This window comes from Cervus elaphus, chromosome 11, assembly GCF_910594005.1.
Source record: "Cervus elaphus chromosome 11, mCerEla1.1, whole genome shotgun sequence".
Classification (NCBI taxonomy): domain Eukaryota; kingdom Metazoa; phylum Chordata; class Mammalia; order Artiodactyla; family Cervidae; genus Cervus; species Cervus elaphus.
In genome coordinates this window covers 88,728,314-88,748,880 of record NC_057825.1, presented here as the reverse complement: position 1 = coordinate 88,748,880, position 20,567 = coordinate 88,728,314, and the positions used below count along the sequence as shown (strand labels likewise).

The following is a 20,567-nucleotide window of genomic DNA, read 5'->3' as shown; positions in this document are numbered from 1 at the left end:
AATGAGAGGGAGAATTATTCCAACTATTTGAGGGAAGGGGCAGAGATTTCCAGGAGTTTGGTCACTACCCCAATTTTTGGTCTTTGATGGTTGACCCTAGAACTGTCATGATGCCTGTGGGAGTGCCATTTAGCTTGCTGATGTATTACAGTGAGCATATACGGTGAGGCTCAAGGTCTAGTGGAAGCTGAGTCATCCACCATCTTGGACCCATTTGGCTCTAATCCGTGTATCTTGTGTCCTGGAGCTATATCATTCTTTTAAAGGTTATACCCTGCCCCCTTCCCTCTTGTTTCAGTGTTAACAATATTGATTCTTTAAATACAAGAAAACAGAATGTCTCTGCATCTGTTTCTGTGGTCTTACAATTTCTTTCATTAGCGTCTTACAGTATTGAGAGTAAACATATTTTAAAAGATGTAATAGCAGTGAATCCACCACTTACTCCAACCCACACTGAAACAGGAGAGAAGTGGGCAGGGCACAACCTTTAAAAAAAAAATAACAGTCACAGGACATGACAAAAACTGGTTAGAACTAACTATAGCCAAGATAGCAGGGAGATTCAACTTTCAGTAGACCCTGAGCCTCAGTATATGCTCATTGTAACACCTCAGGATGCTAAATGACACACTCACAGGCACAATGACAGTTTCAAGGACAACCAGAAAAGGTCAAAAAGTGGGCAGTAGCCCAATACTTGGAAATCTGCAGCTCTTTCCCCCAAAAAGAAGAGACATTACTTTGCCAACAAAGGTCTATCTAGTGAAAGCTATGGTTTTTCCAGTAGTCATGTATGGATGTAAGAGTTGGACTGTAAAGAAAGCTGAGCACCGAAGAATTGATGCTTTTGAACTGTGGTGTTGGAGAAGACTCTTGAGAGTCCCTTGGACTGTAAGGAGATCCATCCTGTCCATCCTAAAGGAAATCAGTCCTGAATATTCATTGGAAGGACTGATGCTGAAGCTGAAACTGCAATACTTTGGCCACCTGGTGCCAAAAACTGACTCATTTGAAAAGACCCTGATGCTGGGAAAGATTGAAGGTGGGAGGAGAAGGGGACAACAGAGGATGAGATGGTTGGATGGCATCACCGACTCAATGGAATGAACTGAATGAGTGGAGGAGTTCAGTTCAGTTCAATTCAGTTCAGTCGTTCACAACCCCATGGACTACAGCACACCAGGCCTCCCTATCCATCACCAACTCCGGAGTTTATTCAAACTCATGTCCATTTGTAACAGGAGGGAAAGGGGCAGGGCATAACTTTCAAAAGAATGACATAGCCCAAAGACAACATAAACTGATTAGAATCAAATGGGACCAAGATGGCAGACAAGACTAGACCTTGATCCTGAATCAGCAAATGAAATGACACACCCAAAGGTGCCATGCCAGTTCCAAGGCACTGTTAAAAGACCAAGGAGTGGGCGGTGGCCCAAATCCAGGAAATCTCCGCCCCTTTCCCAAAATAGTTGGAATAATCCTCCCACTCATTAGCATATGAAATTACCCAGCCTATAAAAACTAACCATGCCACATTTCACGGCCACCACATTCACCCTCTGCAATGGCCCACAGTCTGTCTGTGGAGTGTGCTTCTCTCTGTATCTGAATAAATCCACTTCTTACCTATCACTTTGTCTCACTGAATTCTTTCTGTGTTGAGACATGAAGAATCTGAGCTTCATTAGGTCCTGAAACCAGGTACAGGGTTTTTGCTGGGTTCAAGTCCCAGCCACGTAGGTTCAAGTCCCAAACTGGGTTTTGGCTGAGTTCAAGTCCCAGCCATATGGGTTCCAGTCCCTATCTGTGGTAAACAGTTTTACACTGAGTCAGTGATGCCATGCAACCATCTCATCCTCTGTTGTCCCCTTCTCCTCCCACCTTCAATCTTTCCCAGCGTCAGGGTCTTTTCAAATGAGTCAGTTTTTGGCATTAGGTGGCCAAAGTATTAGAGTTTCAGCTTCAGTATCAGTCCTTCCAATGAATATTCAGGACTGATTTCTTTTAGGATGAGCTGGTTGGATCTCCTTGCAGTGCAAGGGACTCTCAAGAGTCTTCTCCAACACCACAGTTCAAAAGCATCAACTCTTCAGTGCTCAGCTATCTTTATAGCCCAACTCTCACATCCATACTTGACTACTGGAAAAACCATAACTTTGAATAGACAAAACTTTGTTGGCCAAGTAATGTCTCTGCTTTTCAATATGCTATCTAGGTTGGTCATAACTTTTCCTCCAAGGAGCAAGTGTCTTTTAATTTCATGGCTACAGTCACCATCTGCAATGATTTTGGAGCCTTCCCAAAAATAAAGTCTGTCACTGTTTCCATTGTTTCCCTTTCTATCTACCTTGAAGGGATGGGACGGGATGCCATGATCTTAGTTTTCTGAATGTTGCTTTTTAAGCCAACTTTTTCACTCTCCTCTTTCATTTTCATCAAGAGGCTCTTTGGTTCTTCTTTGCTTTCTGCCATAAGGGTGGTGTCATTGGCACGTCAGATTATTGATATTTCTCTCAGCAATCTTGATTCCAACTTGTGCTTCATCCAGTCCAGCATTTGAAATGATGTACTCTGCATATAAGTTAAATAAGCAGGGTGCATAAAGTTAAATAAGTTCATCAAATAAACCTTGATGAACTCCTTTCCTGATTTGGAACCAGTCTGTTGTTCCATGTCCAGTTCTAACAGTTGCTTCTTGACCTGAATATAGATTTCTCAGAAGGTAGGTCAGGTGGTCTGGTATTCCCACTTCTTTAAGAATTTTCCACAGTTTGTTGTGATCTACACAGTCAAAGGCTTTAGCATACCCAATAAAGCAGATGTAAATGTTTTTCTGGAAATCTTGCTTTTTCGATGATCCAGTAGATGTTGGCAATTTGATCTCTGGTTCCTCTGCCTTTCCTAAATCCAGCTTGAATGTCTGGAAGTTCACAGTTCATATACTATTGAAGCCCTGGCTTGGAGAATTTTGAGCATTACTTTACTAGCATGTGAGATGAGTGCAATTGTGCAGTAGTTTGAGCATTCTTTGGCATTGCCTTTCTTTGGGATTGGAATGAAAACTGACCTTTTCCAGTCCTGTGGCCACTGTTGAGTTTTCCAAATTTGCTGGCATATTGAGTGCAGCACTTTCACAGTATAATCTTTTAGGATTTGAAATAGCTCAACTGTAATTCCATCACCTCCACTAACTTTGTTCGTAGTGATGCTTCCTAAGGCCCACTTGACTTCACATTCCAGGATATCTGGCTCTAGGTGAGGGACCATGCCATCATGATTATCTGGGTCATGAAGATCTTCTTTGTATAGTTCTGTGTATTCTTGCCACCTCTTCTTAATATCTTCTGCTTCTGTTAGGTCCATGCCATTGTGCCCATCTTTGCATGAAATGTTCCCTTGGTATCTCTAATTTTCTTGAAGAGATCTCTAGTCTTTCCCATTCTATTGTTTTCATTTATTTCTTTGCAGTGATCACTGAGGAAGGCTTTCTTATCTCTCCTTGCTATTCTTGAGAACTCTGCATTCAAATGGGTGTATCTTTGCTTTTCTCCTTTGCCTTTCACTTCTCTTCTTTTCACAGCTATTTGTAAGGCCTCTTCAGACAACCATTTTGCCTTTTTGCATTTCTTTTTCTTGGGGATGATCTTGATCACTGCCTCCTGTACAATGTCACGAACCTCTGTCCATAGTTCATCAGGCACTTTGTCTATCAGATCTAAGCCCTTGAATCTATTTGTCACTTCCACTGTATAAATGTAAGGGTTTAGGTCATACCTGAATGGTCTAGTGGTTTTCCCTACTTTCTTCAATTTAAGTCTGAATTTGGCAATAAGGAGCTCATGACCTGAACCACTGTCAGCTCCCGGTCTTGTTTTTGATGACTGTATAGAGCTTCTCCATCTTTGGCTGCAAAGAATATAATCAATCTGATTTCAGTGTTCTCCATCTGGTGATGTCCATGTGTAGCCTTCTTTTGTGTTATTGGAAGAGGGTGTTTGCTATGACCAGTGCATTCTCTTGGCAAAACTCTGTTAGCCTTTGCCCTGCTTCATTCCATACTCCAAGGCCAAATTTGCCCGTTACTCCAGGTGTTTCTTGATTTCCTACTTTTGCATTCCAGTCCCCTATAATGAAAAGGACATCTTTTTGGGTGTTAGTTCTAGAAGGTCTTGTAGGTCTTCATAGAACCATACAACTTCAGCTTCTTCAGCATTACTGGTCAAGGGGGACTTGGATTACTGTGATATTGAATGGTCCTCACTCCGGTCCTCGGACCTTCCTTTGACCTTACTCTGTTCTATTTTCACGGGCTTTACCCTTCCTTGTCTTTTAGCCACCCCCATTTTGGACTCCTTTTCCCTATTCTAACTATCTAACACATCCTTTTTTAGTTGACAGTGGTGGTGGTTTAGTAGCTAAGTCATATCCAACTCTTGGGATCCCATTGTCTGTAGCCCACTAGGCTCCTCTGTCCATGGGAATTTTCAGGCAAGAATACTGGAGTGGATTGCCATTTCCTTCTCCAGGGGAGTCTTCCTGACCCAGGAATTGAACCCCGGTCTCCTGCATTGCATGCAGATTCTTTATCAACTGAGCTATGAGGGAAGTCCTTAGTTGACAGAGTACAATGTAGTTTTGAAGTCTATCAGATCTTATCTGAGTCTCATTTTGACTGTTTTAGCTGTGTGACCTTAGACAATTTGCTTGACTTCTAAACCTGCTTCTTGGACAATGTGGAATTTAACCTGAACCCAGTGAAGATTAAGAAATCCTCACACCCTTTGTGTTCCAAAAATACCTCACTGCGAGGACCCACCCCTCCCCATAAGATTTTGTAAGAGTGCAGATGCCTTCCTTGTTTACTTACTTGGAGGTCACACAGTCTCCAAATTTTTATTTGTTGTTTTACAAATGAGTAGCTGAAATGCTTGTCCTTATTGATCAATCAGAATAAGACTTGTTATTGTTAACCAAACTTTCTGTTAAGCTTTTCTCCCCTCTCCAGTGCCCTGAACTTCTGTCCACCCTCAGCCTGAACCAGCATATAGCCCCTTAAAGGATTCTTCCCAGAAAATAAACTAGCCTCTGGGTAAAAGAATCTCTGATCCACTATCTAATCTCACCATCCTTTCATCCCACTTCCTTACACCTGTTTCTCTCTAGCTTTGTTTACTGCTCTGTGAAAGGAAAACAGTTTTTGCCTAACTCTGAAGAAATTTGTAGGTCTTTCGGTCAACACGGGCTCCCTATTGCAATAGTTACCTGACTCTTTAAAGTAGTCTTCCTCCCCCACTACAATAAGCATTTTAAACTAAAATTCCTCCTTACTAAGTCTGTTAGGGGAAGCACACTAACTGAAACCACCCACCCTGGTCAGGCACCACAGTAACCATTTGCATGAGTTGTTTTAGGACAGGAGGTCCTGGTAAGGAACAGGGAACTAATAAGCCTCCACCAACCGGAAGAGTTGGGGAAAGATCAAAAGGAGACACCACATGTCTGGCCACCTCCCAGAATCCTCTCTGGCCTCCATCTTGGCTGAACAAAGCGTGCAACACCAGGAAGGACTCTGAGTCAGAATGATTGGCTAAAGACAACCTGGAAACTAATCCCATCACCATAAAACCCGAGACTGTGAGTCACATGGTAGAACTGTTCTCTTGGGTTCCCTTACCCTCCTGCTCTCCACCCAGGTGCCCTTCCCAATAAAATATCTTGCTTTGTCAGCACATGTGTCTCCCTGGACAATTCACTTCAGAGTGTTAGACAAGAGCCCAGTTTTGGGCCCTGGAAGGGGTCCCCCTTCCTGCAACAAGTCTGCATTCATTTTTTATTTGACAGTCCTTTGTTGAATGAGGATAATAGTATACTTGGCACACAATATGTGCTCAATAAATGGAAGCAGCTATTGTTGTCACCAAAGATAACATCCCAAATCAGAAAGGTGAGGCCAAGCTCAGCTCCCTGCTTGGGTCCAGCTCTAGAGCCTACCCTTCCTACCACCAAGGCCCCAAAGACCAGGGACCAGATGATGGGGGAAGCCGTGTTTGGACTCTATCATTTCAACAGTGTATGAAAAACACTTTGACAGAGTCAGAAAAATCTATTTCTACTCTCCTTTCGATAGTCACCTACTGTGTGACCATATGAAATCCCTTTTTGTCTTTTTAGGACCTGGTTTCATGAGAACTTTGATTTGGATGAAGAGTTTTCAAACTGTGCCCAGCAGCATCCTAGGGCTCCACAAGAGAGGCCCTAGTATTTCACACATCTCAAAATTCTAATTTTTTTTAATATGTTTAAATACTTTCTGAGCTATCCTTCAAAAAACACCTGCTCAAATATATTCTTTGCCCTATTTTAACCCACAAGACGTCATTAGTTATTTTGCCACTGGGTTAACTAACTCTGGCCTGGGATCTAACTAAAGCTTCTTCTGCCACCTTTGCTTAGTGGAAGGCCATCCTGAGACTGCAAAAAAAAAAAAAAAAAAAAGCAATTGGAAAAGATCACAGTGTGTAGCTACTCATCCAGTGAAATCAAGGTTGCCTTGAATCTGTGCAGGTGAAGTCAAACCAAGATGTACACTGGATCTGAGACTGCTATAGGGATATAGGAACATCATTCACAACCCTGAGCAACACAGCCTCATTGTTCTAAAGCTGTGTTGTCCAACAGAACTTTCTGCGATGGAGGAAATGCTCTGTGTCTATATACTGCAGTCAAGTTTGCCTAGTGAAGACTTGAACTGTGGCTCATGAGACTAAGGAGCTGAATTGTTTTCACTTACATTTAATTTAAATTCAAATAACTAATAACTTGGCCAGTGGCTATCTGGATAGTCTTTAAAATAAACAATTCTCTGAAATTTGAACTTGGAAAGTTAATTTAGACTGTTAAAATAACATCTTCATCTGTTCTTCATATTGGAGTTTTCCCCAGTTGTCACGTTTGAAAACAAATGATTCTTCTCAAAATTTTGCAAAAGCAAACAGATCTCTAGGAACCCTTTAACTTCTATGATTCTTCACTAGAGACACAGATTGTTACCAACCTGGGCCGTAGGACTCTTTAATCAATAGAAATTGATAAGAGACTGGACAAGAATTTCAGGCAAGACTTTATTGCAGCTTGTGCTGCAGCAAGAGGGAGGGAGAGAAGACAAGAAGCAGGTCCCCAAGGAGAGCTGCTTGTGTCCTTAAACAGGGTAACAGTGGGGTGTGTGTGGGGGGGCAGTGAGGATCCGTGGGTTGGGCAGGCGGCATACCTAGGTGGTCTGCCCGCCCCCTTGGTAATACTGAGTGCGGGACCTGGTGCAGTACCTCACTTTTGCCCCAGGCACATCAGAAATAGCTGTTGGTTTATGGCCTTTTGTATCCTATTGTTCATAATTGCCCCAACTGCACATGCATGCAGTTATTTTCAATCGCCTACAGTTTCTCTGTATTCTTTGGCTCAAGCAGACATTTGTTCAGGTGCAAGCCCTTCAGTAGAGTGTCCCAGGTCCAGCTGTCTCAAGATGATATTTCACTCACACAGAAGAGATTCCTCCTGGGATACTTTGCTCTGTAAGTATCAAGATGTCTATGATTACATGAAGAAAGGACTAGACTAGTTTGGCCTGGCCTGAGTGGAGGCAGACATGATCCAGGGGCAAAAGTCACAGAACAACCACATGGTGAGATAGTCACGGATTAAATAACTTGTCTAGGGCTTTCCTGGTGGCTCAGTGGTGAAGAATCTGCCCACCAATGCAGGAGACATGAGTTCGATCCCTGGTCTAGGAAGATCATACATGTCTTGGCACTAAGCCCATGCACCACAACTATTGAGCCTGTGCTCTAGAGCCCGGAAGCCATGACCACAGAAGCCCGAATGCCTTAGAGCCCATGGTCCTCAACAAGAGAAGCCACTGCAGTGAGCAGTCTGCCCATCGCAACTAGAGAGTAGCCCTTGCTCTCTAGGAACTAGAGAAAAGCCCCCACAGCAACAACGACCCAGCACAGCCCCGAATAAATAAATAACTTGTCTAAGACGACATCACTGGTAAGGGGCAAAGTAGAACTCAAATCCAGATCTGACAAGTTCTCAACCACTGGGCTGACTTCCTACTGACCACAGCACTCATGGGTTTTATTTATTGTTTAACAGAGAAAATATATAAGAGGGACACTTCCATAGCCACGTGGTTGTCAATCTGTATTATCTCCCTGGAACTGGGCTTTAAACATCTCCAAGGAAGGTGAGCCCTCTGACCCACCAGGGTTGCAGACAGGTAAGGGTGACAGAAGTATCTGTTTTCGGTGAAAACACCTCAAGTCTCCTCAGTCTTGTCATAAACTCACCACAAAACATCCCACATCTCATCTTGTTCTCTTCAGTGACCAGTAAGCTCATTGGTCAATGATCTGATTCCTAATAATAATTCTTAGTAATAGTCTTAAAATTTCTCAATAATAATTCTTTGTATTAAAAAGAGATTTTCCTCTGAGAACCTAAAAGTACTCTATTCTATTCCCTGAAACCAGCCAATGAATATAGATTTGCTTCCCTCTTTTTTTTTCTTTTCATCAGATTAGGAAACTGAGGTTCAGAGAGATGAAGACTGAGGGACTAGGGGGTCGGTAGGACTAGGAACAACCTCTAGCCAGGTCCCAACCTGATTTCTCCCATCCCTTGCCCAGTGTCCACACCCCCTAGGGTTTTAGTTAGAGTTATTTCTCCCAAAGGGGCTTGGTTTTGCTCCATCTTATCTAAAAGCCCCTCACCAAGTTACCCAGAATCTTCCCAAGTACACAGAGTGGGCCAGAGGCCACACCAATCATCAGGCAAACTTGAAAGTAGAGAAAATTTACAGAAAGATAAGCTATCGCCTTCCCACTCGTTACTGTCTTCAGCAAAATTTCCCTGATAACGTGTGTGTGTTGTACTGTTATTAGTGCTAAGGAAAATGGGAAGAACAACACGATGTTCTCAAAGGGCTCACCAGCTAGCAAGGGGTAACAAAAAGGAAAGGAAGCAGTTTAATCACTTGATGAAAGCACCTGAAAAGTCAGGTTTACCTTGTGTTGTATGGCCATGTTGTTCAAGGGGAAACACTGAAAATGGTCTTTGGTCTATCATAATCCCCATCACTCAGCCCACACAGGTACTTACCCCAGACCAGCTTCACTCACTGGCGCTGCCTCTAGGACCCAAAATGCTGGTGAGATTGAGACCCCTGCTTTGTTAAAAAGACACTGTGATAGGAAAAAGGCAGAAAACATAAAGCACGACGGGAGCATTCAGGATAAGACACCAATTGTGTAGCATCTAAACTAAGTCTTCAGTAGGAGCCCACAGGTGAAAAAGAGAGGCAGGGAAGGGCAGCTCAGACAAGGGGCACAGCGGGTGGTCCGGGGACCTGGGAAGGCTGCTGACATGTTTGAGGACTGTCAATGGTTGGGCATGGCGGACATATGGTAGTGAGTAGAGAAACTGGTGTTGGAAAGGTAGCTTCCAGCAGATTCTGATGGGCCTGGTAGTCCGTCTCTAAGGCATTAGAACTTTCCTCTGCAGACCTGCAGACCTTGAGCAGACATTGGATTGGGAGAACTAGAAATAATTCCAGATTAATAGGATAGAAAACTCACTAAAGCTTGGAAAACTCACTAAAGTAGCCTGTAACAGGAGGGGTTGGAAGCGTGCGTGCCTGCATGCATAGTCACTCAGTCCTGTCCAACTCTGCAACTCCATGGACTGTAGCGGTCCAGGCTCCTCTGGCAATGGGATTCTCAGGCAATAATACTGGAGTGCATTGCCATTTCCTCTGCCAGGGGATCTTCCCAACCCAGGGATTGAACTGTATCTCTCGAGGCTCCTGCATTGGCAGGTGGATTCTTTACCGCTGAGCCACCAGGGAAGTCCTAATAAATGAATGCATAGGAGGTGGGGGAATGGGTTTTCCAGACAGAACTGTTCCAGAAGCTCCGAAACAGCTCACTGCTGCTGACACATAAATGCTCCCTTGTCAACTGAATATCTGTAGCTACCACATTGTGCCTTTGAAGCTAACAATTTCTTATTAGAAATGAATGCATAAATTTATCTACCAACAATCCAATGATTCCACTTCTAGATATTTATTTGCCCAAGAGAAATGGAAATTTAGGTCTACAAAAGATTTGCTCAGCGATGTTCAGTCACCACTTTATTCAGAATAACTGGGAAGGGCCCAAATGCCCGTCAACAGGGAAATGGAAAAACAGATTGCTGTACCTCCATTCAATAGAATACTATTCTATTGAAAAAGAAAAAAAGAACTGAAGATAAGGCTCAGCCTCAAAAGTGTTATGTTAGGTGAAGAGACCAGAACCCTCAAAAAGTATATAGGAATGAATGATTTTATATAAATACATATATTATATTCTAGAAAAGAAAAGGATAATCTGTAGTAAAAGAAAGCAGATCAGTGGTTGCTTGGGGTCAGGAGCAATTGGGTGAAAATGGGCAGAGGTTAACAGGGAAAGGTCAAGGCCTGTTAAAACTCATTGTTTACACCTAAGATCTGTGCACCGATCTGTTACATGAATCATATTAAATATTTTTTTCACCTTACTGTACAGCAGAGATTGGCACAACACTGTAAATCAATGATCAGCTCAGTTGTGTCCGACTCTTTGCGACCCCATGGACTGCAGCACACCAGGCCTCCCTGTCCATCACCAACTCCCAGAGCTTACTCAAACTCATGTCCATTGAGTCAGTGATACCATCCAATGATCTCATCCTCTGTTGTCCCCTTCTCCTCCCACCTTCAATCTTTCCCAGCATCAGGGTCTTTTCAAATGAGTTAGTTCTCCACATCAGGTGGCCAAAGTATTGCAGTTTCAGCTTCAACATCAGTCCTTCCAGTGAATAATATTCAGGACTGATTTTCTTTAGGATGGACTCGATGGATCTCCTTACAGTCCAAGGGACTCTCAAGAGTCTTCTCCAACTCCACGGTTCAAAAGCATCAATTCTTTGGTGCTCAGCTTTCTTTATAGTCCAACTCTCACATCCATACATGATTACTGGAAAAACCATAGCTTTGACTAGACAGATCTTCGTTGGCAAAGTAATGTCTCTGCTTTTTAATATGCTGTCTAGGTTGGTCATAGCTTTTCTTCCAAGGATCAAGTGTCTTTTAGTTTCAAGGCTGCAGTCACTATCTGCAGTGATTTTGGAGCCCAAGAAAATAAAGTCTGACACTGTTTCCATTGTTTCCCATCTATTTGCCATGAAGGGATGGGACCAGATGTCATGATCTTAGTTTTCTGAATGTTGAGTTTTAAGCCAACTTTTTCACCCTCCTCTTTCACTTTCATCAAGAGGCTCTTTAGTTCTTCTTTGCTTTCTGCCATAACGGAGGGGTCATCTGCATATCTGAGGGTATTGATATTTTTCCCAGCAATCTTGATTCCAGCTTGTGCTTCATCCAGCCCAGCAGTTCTCATAATGTACTCTGCATATAAGTTAAATAAGCAGGGTGACAATACACAGCCTTTACTGATTTGGAACCAGTCTGTTGTCCCATGTACAGTTATAACTGTTGCTTCTTGACCTACATACATATTTCTCAGGAGGCAGGTCAGGTGGTCTGGTATTCCCATCTGTTTCAGAAGTCTTCAGTTTGTTGTGATCCACACAGTCAAAGGCTTTGGCAAAGTCAATAAAGCAGAAGTAGATGTTTTTCTGGAATTCTCTTCCTTTTTCTATGATCCAACGGATTTTGGCAATTTGATCTCTGGTTCCTCTGCCTTTTCTAAATCCAGCTTGAACATCTGGAAGTTCATGGTTCACGTACTGTTGAAGTCTGGCTTGGAGAATTTTGAGAATTACTTTACTTCAGTTTTTAAAAAATAAACAAAAATGAATTTAAAGAACTTTAAGTAAGAGAGGGGAACAGGGACCCAGACAGGTAAGGAGAGAAAAAACCGTTTGGCACTAACAGACGTGCGCAGACCTAGTAAAGACGCTCGCGGGGTGGGCGGGGACGCCGGGGGCGGGACCCCAGAGCGCGGCGGGAGCGGGCAGCCAGGGGTGCAGTTACTCCTCTCGGACGCTAGGGGGCGGCGTGGGCCGGGGAAGGGCGCGCGCGGTGACCCGGGAAGTGGCGACGAGGGGGCGGGCCCGTGCGCGGGAGTCCATGTGGGCGCCGGCGCAGCCGGGAACCGCGCGGGTCGCCATGGCGGAGCTGCAGCAGCAACTCCGGGTGCAGGAGGCGGTGGACTCCATGGTGAAGAGTCTGGAGAGGGAGAATATCCGGAAGATGCAGGTAGCGGGGCGGGAGCCGACCCGGGGTCGGGGGGAGCGAGTACGGTCCGGGATTTTCTGCGCCTTTCCGCAGCCGCCTCAGGATCCTTCCGCACCACTGCCTCCCAGCCTGCAGACCCGGGTCGGGGTGTCCCTGGGATCGTCGCTGCGTCCTTGGAAGCACTGGTCCCTCTTAGAACTGGAGCTTCGGCTGAGCGAATGAAATCTGTGCGCCCTCGCCACGCGCAAGGCCGTTTGCCCCCCAGGCCAGGCGGGGGAGGGGGTGTCCCCTCGCCAGGGTTGAGAAACCCCCTGGAGTAAGGTGTTCAGCCTCCCCCACCTGCCCGTCTTGCGCGGCCGCTTCGCAGGTGAGCAGCCAGAGCCCGTCCAGAGAGCACCGCCAAGGTGAAGGACCGGAAAGGCGACGGTGCTCGGCCTCCTCAATGGCCTGGCCATCCTCGGCTCACGCAGCACTGCCTTACATGCTGTTCCGCTTTGATTCCCTGAAGGTTGGGCGGCTGTTGATCCCACCTCCCTAGCCGCCTGGTGGGTTTCGCTTGTAAAGGTGACCCTGGAGTCGGTGGACCAGTTGCCCCCTGGTGGATGGTTACTAGATCGCTGACCTCTGAACCCTGTGGTTTAGGCACCTGGTTCTCAGAACTTGGCTCCATCTCATCCTCCGCCACCCTCCTTGTCCACCCAGCTTTCGGTTCGACAACCGTCAGTGAGCTAGCAGCAATGAAACATTGCTAGGTACCGAGGATAATGTTTCCGGTCGTGGGTTTAAGCTCTTGGTGTCTGTTCTAAGGAGAGGTGCAGGTGTGACGCGCCTGCTAGCCTCTGATGCACTCGGCGGTGGTCATCTCTGCCCTCCCCCCACAGGGCCTTATGTTCCGGTGCAGCGCCGCCTGCTGTGAGGAAAGCCATGCGTCCATGCAGCAAGTCCACCAGTGCATTGAGCGCTGCCATGCACCGCTGGCTCAAGCCCAGGCCCTGGTGACCAGCGAGTTGGAGAAGTTCCAGGTGAGGAATACCCCAGTCAGACCACTTCAGCCCTAGGTGTTGCTCTTTTGCAGATGACAAGCATTGGTTCAGAATTCTTGGCTTTAGTGTCTTGTTTCTTTGTTAACATCTGTGACAGGCCTATGTCCAGCTAGTCTTTACAGGGTTTAAAATTTTGGAAAAAGTCCTAGAGGTTGAGTGCTGTAAGAATTTCCCATAGAAACAATGCAAAAGGGAATTCATGACCAAGAGCCTTATGCTTTTTTTTTCCCCATAAACATCAAATATATGTATACTGTACAGTATAAAATGTACAGTATAAAAATATGTTATTTCATTCTTACAATAGCAGAATCCCCAGGAGAGTGGAATAAGCCAGTCTTTAAAAGGTACATATTAGAGCAAGATCCTACCATCGTTTTATGGGTTTTCCCACCCAGGATGCCCCTACTTGCTGTATCCAGAGGGCAGCTCCTGTCACTAAGGAGCAGTCCTTTACATGAAGCATTATTTTTGTTGACTCATTGATGCCTGACTCGCAAGCCTCTCTCAGGTCATTTAGAGCCTCCTCTTCCCCAACCCTGCCCCATATTTCTCTCTGGAGAAGCAAAGGGTGTCCTCAGCTTCCTTTTACTCCCTTCCTCTGGGTATACTTTCCTGAAACCTGGGTGAAAGAGGGCCCACTTCTGAATCAGTATTTCATAGCCTGGGATTCTGTTCATGTGGACAAATTTATATCCAATGTGAAACATTTTTATATTCTATATAAAATTCTTCAAAATGACTGGCACTGTAAAAGGAGAACTTCTCCAAGATCATGAAACTCCAAAGGGTTTCTTTGTGTTTGACACTTTATTTTACAGGTCTTTCAAAGTTTGCTTCTTGAATTACTGTACAACTTTCTCTTCCATTCATTGTTCAGTCCTGTAATCAGACTTACTTATCCATTGTGCCAGGCCCACTCTTGCCACTCCCCTCCATGGGGCTGAATCCAATGGACATTTCTCATTCCTCATCTTACTCAGTCTACCTGCATCATTGACACAGTGGATCGCTCTCCCCCTTCTTTAAAAATATTCATTTGGCCACCAGGATAGGATAGCTCACTCTCCTGGTTGTGTTGTTTCCCACCCCCCTGACCCCCAGTTCCTTTCTTGTTCTCATTTACTGTGTTTTTTACTCTCTCCAACCTCTGAAGAGGACTGGAGTGCCCAGGGTTATGCTTGGACCTCAATCTAGTTCTGTAGTCTCATAGCAAATATTTATATGCTGACAACTCCTGCATTCATATCTTTAGACCAGTTTCACTCCTTATCCAGATTCATATATTCAGCTGTTCCCCAACGTCTTCACTTATTTGTTTGTCCATCTCCCTCCACTGGAATATCAGTTCAGTGAAAGAAAGAGCTTTACCTGTTTCACTCATTGCTGTATTCCCCAACAGTGGAGTCCCTAGCACATAGTAGAAGCTCAATAAATATTTGTTGAATTGAGTATTTCTCTGTAGCTATGACAGATCTTATAAAATCAAGTTGTTTGAAAGTCTGTGTTGAGTAACAGTAGCCTCTAGTTCCTTCTTGATTCCTGGAAGGGACTTCTTACAATTTATTCGGTCATTCAGCTGCTTTCTAGTAATGCTTTGTCTGGGCCCTCATGGTGCCACCCTCTGTTTTAATCAGGACAATCTTGGTCAGTTCCACTATAGTGTCCCTTTAATTGATCCAGATAATACACGTCAAGCCAAAACATGTAGTATAGACCGTGGCACATGATAAGCACTTGGCAGATAAAGGTCAACCTTTCAGTTTTTCTACCCTTTTCCTTCTTGCCACAGGACCGCCTGGCCCGGTGCACTATGTATTGCAATGACAAGGCCAGAGATTCGATAGATGCAGGGAGTAAGGAGCTTCAGGTGAAGCGGCAGCTGGAGACCTGCGTGACCAAGTGTGTGGATGACCACATGAACCTCATCCCAACCATGACCAGGAAGATGAAGGAGTCACTCTCATCAATGGGGAAATAGCTGTCTGCTAGTGGCCATCAGGGCTGAGGGCAGGAATCGATTTAAAAGGAGGAATGGGGATTTGGGTCTTTTAAGGAGAGTTAAGGAATGAGGAAATTAAGGATGGCAGCAAGTCTAAGGCCTTTGTTTCTTTCCTCTGGATGCTGGTTCCTTTGTGTTTCAATCCTAGAAAGTGAAATGGGAAAAAAATGGTGCTAAAATTTGGGTCACAGATAGCACAGGAGGTTTGTTGTGAGCCTGAATTTCATGTGGCAAGTACTTCTCCTGCCAATAGGGAGTCTCCCTTGTCCCAAACCAGGGCCCTCCAAGGTACCAGATTCTCCTACTGCACAGATACCAAGAGGCCGGCAGGTTCATGTAACCTGCTTATGGTCTAGTGGAGTATGAAAAGAGGTGTTTCTATTTGTTGCCCACCTGCTGTTCACCAGAAGGATCACTACAACATTTTCCACAAACTAATAAAATCCATGCAGTCACTAATGTCAAAAGGGGCAGGGGGCTTTAGGGGGTTTGTTTTGCTTGTTTTTCTTTTATAGACAAGGGCATGACGTTAAGATGTAAAGCTGGGAGAGGCAGTTCGGATAAAAACTTTGAAAGGTTCCCTGCAGGTACTCATTTCTCCATCAAGATGTGGATGTGTGTTTCTTAAAATTCTCACACATTACATCATTCAGCCTGGAGACCCCGCAAAAATGTAAGAAGCGATATCACACTGGTAAGGGAAGCAAGTGTTCCCTCTCACTGGCAGCCATGGTGGGCCCTGAGGCCGCCTGCAGCAGAATCAGCCAAGCGACAAGACAATCTTACAGTGACACTCGGCCTTGAACGGAAGCAGGATTTTGACAGTATTATATGCTCATATTCAGGAACGAACAGTGAAAGAGGAACTATTAGCTACTTAAATAAGAGGGTTGTGAAGTATGGGCTTTGGAAAAATCTGTTTTTCATGAAACAGAATGAAAGCCTAAACCCAGTGTTGCTTACTTTGCCCCCTGAAATAACAGAGCTTTGTTGAGACAATCCCCTGGCAACAAAAAAGTCAACGGAGGAAAAGTAAGCAACTCGGGGATGAACTGTGGCTCCTTTAGAGCGATAAAGGGACTGCCCTCCATTACCAAATACCACTTTTGCCAGGGCCTTTGCTACATGTGTTGTTCTTGCCCCAGTTCTGGCCTCTTATCATTTTGATAAGGACCTTGTTTTTTTTTACCAACTTAGTACTTGAAATGATAATGTCTGTTTGCTGTTTCAAGACTGTGATATATTTTCCTAGTGGTTTGGTTTTCAAAATAAATAAGACTTAATTTTCTTTCACTATTGTGTTTTTTCCCTTATATCTGGACAGTGAATATACAACTTTGTCAGGATACTTCTCTTTGTAATGTGTGAAATAAATTTAAGATGTCCCAGGGAGTGAAAAATATGTTACAGTCCAGGTGCTTATAGATGAGAACTTTGAGGACACACTAGAACACTGCGAATGTAAGTCTGTTAATGTAAAAAGACAAACTGGAACGCTGAAAAATTCAATATGCACATCAGGTCTCGCGGTTCCACCGTGGAACTAGGCAGGTGGCCCTGCACGTCCCATGCCCCTCTGTCAGTTGTCTGTGTTTGCCTTATTCTCATTCAGAGGCTGTTACTCTACCCAAGAGTTCACATATCCTACCCTTCAGAAGACAAGGTTACACCTCAGGAGAAAAGCTGGCTGTTCTCACGGCTCCTTGCAGGAGGTCTCTGGCCTCCAAGGTTCATCCTTTCCATTTCCTCTGCCTGAAGAGCCCTCTGGCCACGCCCAGCATATGTAACTTCTACGCATTAGAGGCAGGCAGGATAAGTGCTCTCCAAAGATGTGCTCACCCTAATCCCTGGATCCTGTAAATACACTGCCTTGCAAGGCACTAGGGACTTCGCAGATGTTAATTAGGTTACAGGCCTGAAAATGGGTGGATTTCTTTGAGCCCATTTTTTTGGGGGGGAGGGGAGGCAAGAATACTGGAGTGGGTTGCCATTCCCTTCTCCAGGAGATCTTCCCGACCCAGGGATTGAACCTGGATTTCCCACATTGTAGGCAGACGCTTTACCGTCTGAGCCACCAGGGAAGTGAAAAAGTTGTATTAAAGCTCAACTTTCAGAAAACTAAGATCATGGCATCTGGTCCCATCACTTCATGGCAAATAGATGGGGAAACAGTGGAAACAATGTCAGACTTTATTTTTTTGGGCTCCAAAATCACTGCAGATGGTGATTGCAGCCATGAAATTAAAAGACGCTTACTCCTTGGAAGGAAAGTTATGACCAACCTAGATAGCATATTAAAAAGCAGAGACATTACTTTGCCAACAAAGGTCTGTCTAGTCAAGGCTATGGTTTTTCCAGTGGTCATGTATGGATGTGAGAGTTGGACTGTGAAGAAAGCTGAGCGCTGAAGAATTGATGCTTTTGAACTGTGGTGTTGGAGAAGACTCTTGAGAGTCCCTTGGACTGCAAGGAGATCCAACCAGTCCATCCTAAAGGAGATCAGTCCTGGGTGTTCATTGGAAGGACTGATGCTGAAGCTGAAACTCCAGTACTTTGGCCACCTCATGCGAAGAGTTGGCTCATTGGAAAAGACCCTGATGCTGGGAGGGATTGGGGGCAGGGGGAGAAGGGGCTGACAGAGGATGAGATGGCTAGATGGCATCACCGACTCGATGGGCATGAGTTTGAGTGGACTCCGAGTGTTGGTGATGAGCAGGGAGGGCTGGCGTGCTGCGATTCGTGGGGTCGCAAAGAATCGGACACGACTGAGCGACTGAACTGAACTGAACTGAGCCTGGATTACCTAAGTGGGCCTGATTTAATCAATTTCCCTAGCTGAGGTCAGAAGAGATGAGGTAGAAGTTAGTTTCAAAGCATGAGAGGATTCAACCCCCACTGCTGGGGGGTGGATATGGGGCACATGGAAGGTGTGAGGAGGGAAGTGGCTGCTAGGAGCAAACACAGACCCCCAGCTGACAGCTGGCAAGGAATCAGGACCTCGGTCCTACCACAACAAGGAACTGAATCCAGCTGACAATTTGAAAGCAGATGCATCTAAGGAGCCTCCAGAAAGGAACACAGCCCTGCCAACACCTTGATTGTGACCCTGTACAACTAAGCGAAGGACCCTGCAGCGCCACACATAGCTGACCTACAGAACTGTGTGATGATAACTCTTGGCAACTCCAATATGTAGGACAGTATGATTAACTATTGTCACCATGCTGTACATTAGCAAATGTAGTTTTAACGCACTAAATTTGTGGTAATTTGTTATGGAAGCAATAGGAAACATACCATCCTTTAGCACCATGATTCATACAAATACCACTTCCATGAAGCCTTCTCTGGTTTCTCCATCTATAGATGTGTCCACTGTTAAGTCTCAGAGCATTCTGCCCCCGAGCCTCTTCAGCCATTGCCATGGTCCACCTGGGTCATATAATTATGGTTATTGACATACGTCATATTTCTCCTACTAGATGATGTGATACTCAGGGCAGTCACTTCAGTCCTGTCCGACTCCTTGTGACTCTATGGACTACCCCGCCAGGTTCTTCTGCCCACGGGATTCTCCAGGCAAGAATACTGGAGTGGGCTGCCATGCCTTCCTCCAGGGGATCTTCCCAACCCAGGGATCAAACCCACATCTCTTACATCTCCTGCATTGGCAGGTGGGTTCTTTACCACCAGTGCCACCTGGGAAGCCCACTCGGGGCAGCATCTGAGCCTTATTCATCTTTTATTTTCCTTCTAGGGAGTAGCACATATCTCATATGTAGACTGCTAAATTTTTCTTGGAAAGGATGTTTCACAACTTGTATGGCTGGTTATTGTTTAATAAGATGAATTGCTGTGACAATGAAGAATTGAAAAATGGACCTAGAAATATTTGTGACTATAGAAAAGAAGAGCTGATGGATGATGGATACTGACAGCATAAGAAAATGAGAAGGGACGACAGGTAGACAAATCTGGGGAAGGGGACGACAGAGGAGGAGATGGCTGGACGGCACCACCAGCTCAATGGACATGAGTTTTAGCAAACCCCGGGAGTTGGTGATGGACAGGGAGGCCTGGCGTGCTGCATTCCATGGGGTTGCAAAGAGTCGGACACAACTGAGTGACTGAACTGAACTGAATCAGCATGAACAAGCAGAAAGTTACATCACTGATGAAGGGACAAGATAAAGCCTCAGTAAAACACCTAAATGAAGTGGAGATAGGCAACCTTCTGGAGAAAGAATTCAGAATACTGATAGTGAAGATGGTTCAGGATCTTGGAAAAAGAGTGGAGGCAAAGATTGAGAAAATGCAAGAAATGTTTACCAAAGACCTAGAAGAACTAAAGAACAAACAAGAGATACACTAGAAGGAATCAATAGCAGAATAACTGAGGCAGAAGAACAGATAAATGATCTGGAGAACAGAACGGTGGAAATCACTGCCACAGAACAGAATATAGAAGAAAAAGGAAAAGAAATGAAGACAACCTGAGACCTCTGGGACAACATTAAATGCATCAACATTTGCATTATAGGGGTCCCAGAAGGAGAGAGAGAGGACCTGAGAAAGCATTTAAAGAGACAATAGCTGTAAACTTCCCTAACTGGGAAAGGAAATAGTCAACCAAGTCCAGGAGGCACAGAGTCCCAGGCAGGATAAACCCAAGGAGGAACACACTGAAACCCATAGTAATTAAACTGACAAACATTAAAGGCAGAAATAAAATATTAAAAGCAACAAGGGAAAAATGACAATATACAAGGGAACTCCCATCAGGCTCTCAGCTGATTTCTCAACAGAAACTCTACAAGCCAGAGGGAATGGCATGATATATTTAGTGATGAAAGGGAAGAATCTACAACCAAGAATACTCTACCCAGCAAGACTCTCCTTCAGATTTGATGGAGAGATCAAAAGCTTTCCAGACAAGCTAAAGGTAAGAGAATTCAGCACCACCAAACCAGCTTTACAACAAATGCTATAGGAACTTCTCTCGGCAGGAAACGAGAAGGAAGAGAGCTGCCTACAGAAAATAAATCCAGAACAATTTAAAAAGCAGTAATAGTATCATATATATTGATAATTACCTTAAATGCACCAACCAAAAGATATAGACCAGCTGAGCAGATGAAAACATGTGCATGTATGCACTTCTACTCATCACATCAGTCTACTTGACCCCCCAAATTGTATGTAATTATTTTATATTGTTATGATAATCATGTTCCCACTA

The 20,567-nt window shown here is 44.6% G+C and overlaps 1 protein-coding gene across 1 annotated transcript; it reads left to right on the top strand.

Annotated features, from left to right (window-relative positions):
• Window positions 1–12,153: 12,153 nt before the first annotated feature.
• On the top strand, window positions 12,154–16,618 carry FAM136A (family with sequence similarity 136 member A). Its single transcript, XM_043918321.1, has 3 exons — window positions 12,154–12,304; window positions 13,165–13,305; window positions 15,119–16,618. Exons 1-3 carry the CDS (start codon window positions 12,176–12,178, stop codon window positions 15,305–15,307), a joined length of 459 nt encoding a protein of 152 aa, XP_043774256.1. The 5' UTR covers window positions 12,154–12,175; the 3' UTR covers window positions 15,308–16,618.
• Window positions 16,619–20,567: the final 3,949 nt, after the last annotated feature.

What these genes read in the sequence shown, in the direction of transcription:
- FAM136A (XM_043918321.1), top strand. Translation starts at nt 12,176, where the DNA reads ATGTGGGCGCCGGCGCAGCCGGGAACCGCGCGGGTCGCCATGGCGGAG. An exon ending in AGAATATCCGGAAGATGCAG is followed by an intron (nt 12,305 to 13,164) that starts GTAGCGGGGCGG and finishes CTCCCCCCACAG; the next exon opens with GGCCTTATGTTCCGGTGCAG. An exon ending in GCGAGTTGGAGAAGTTCCAG is followed by an intron (nt 13,306 to 15,118) that starts GTGAGGAATACC and finishes TTCTTGCCACAG; the next exon opens with GACCGCCTGGCCCGGTGCAC.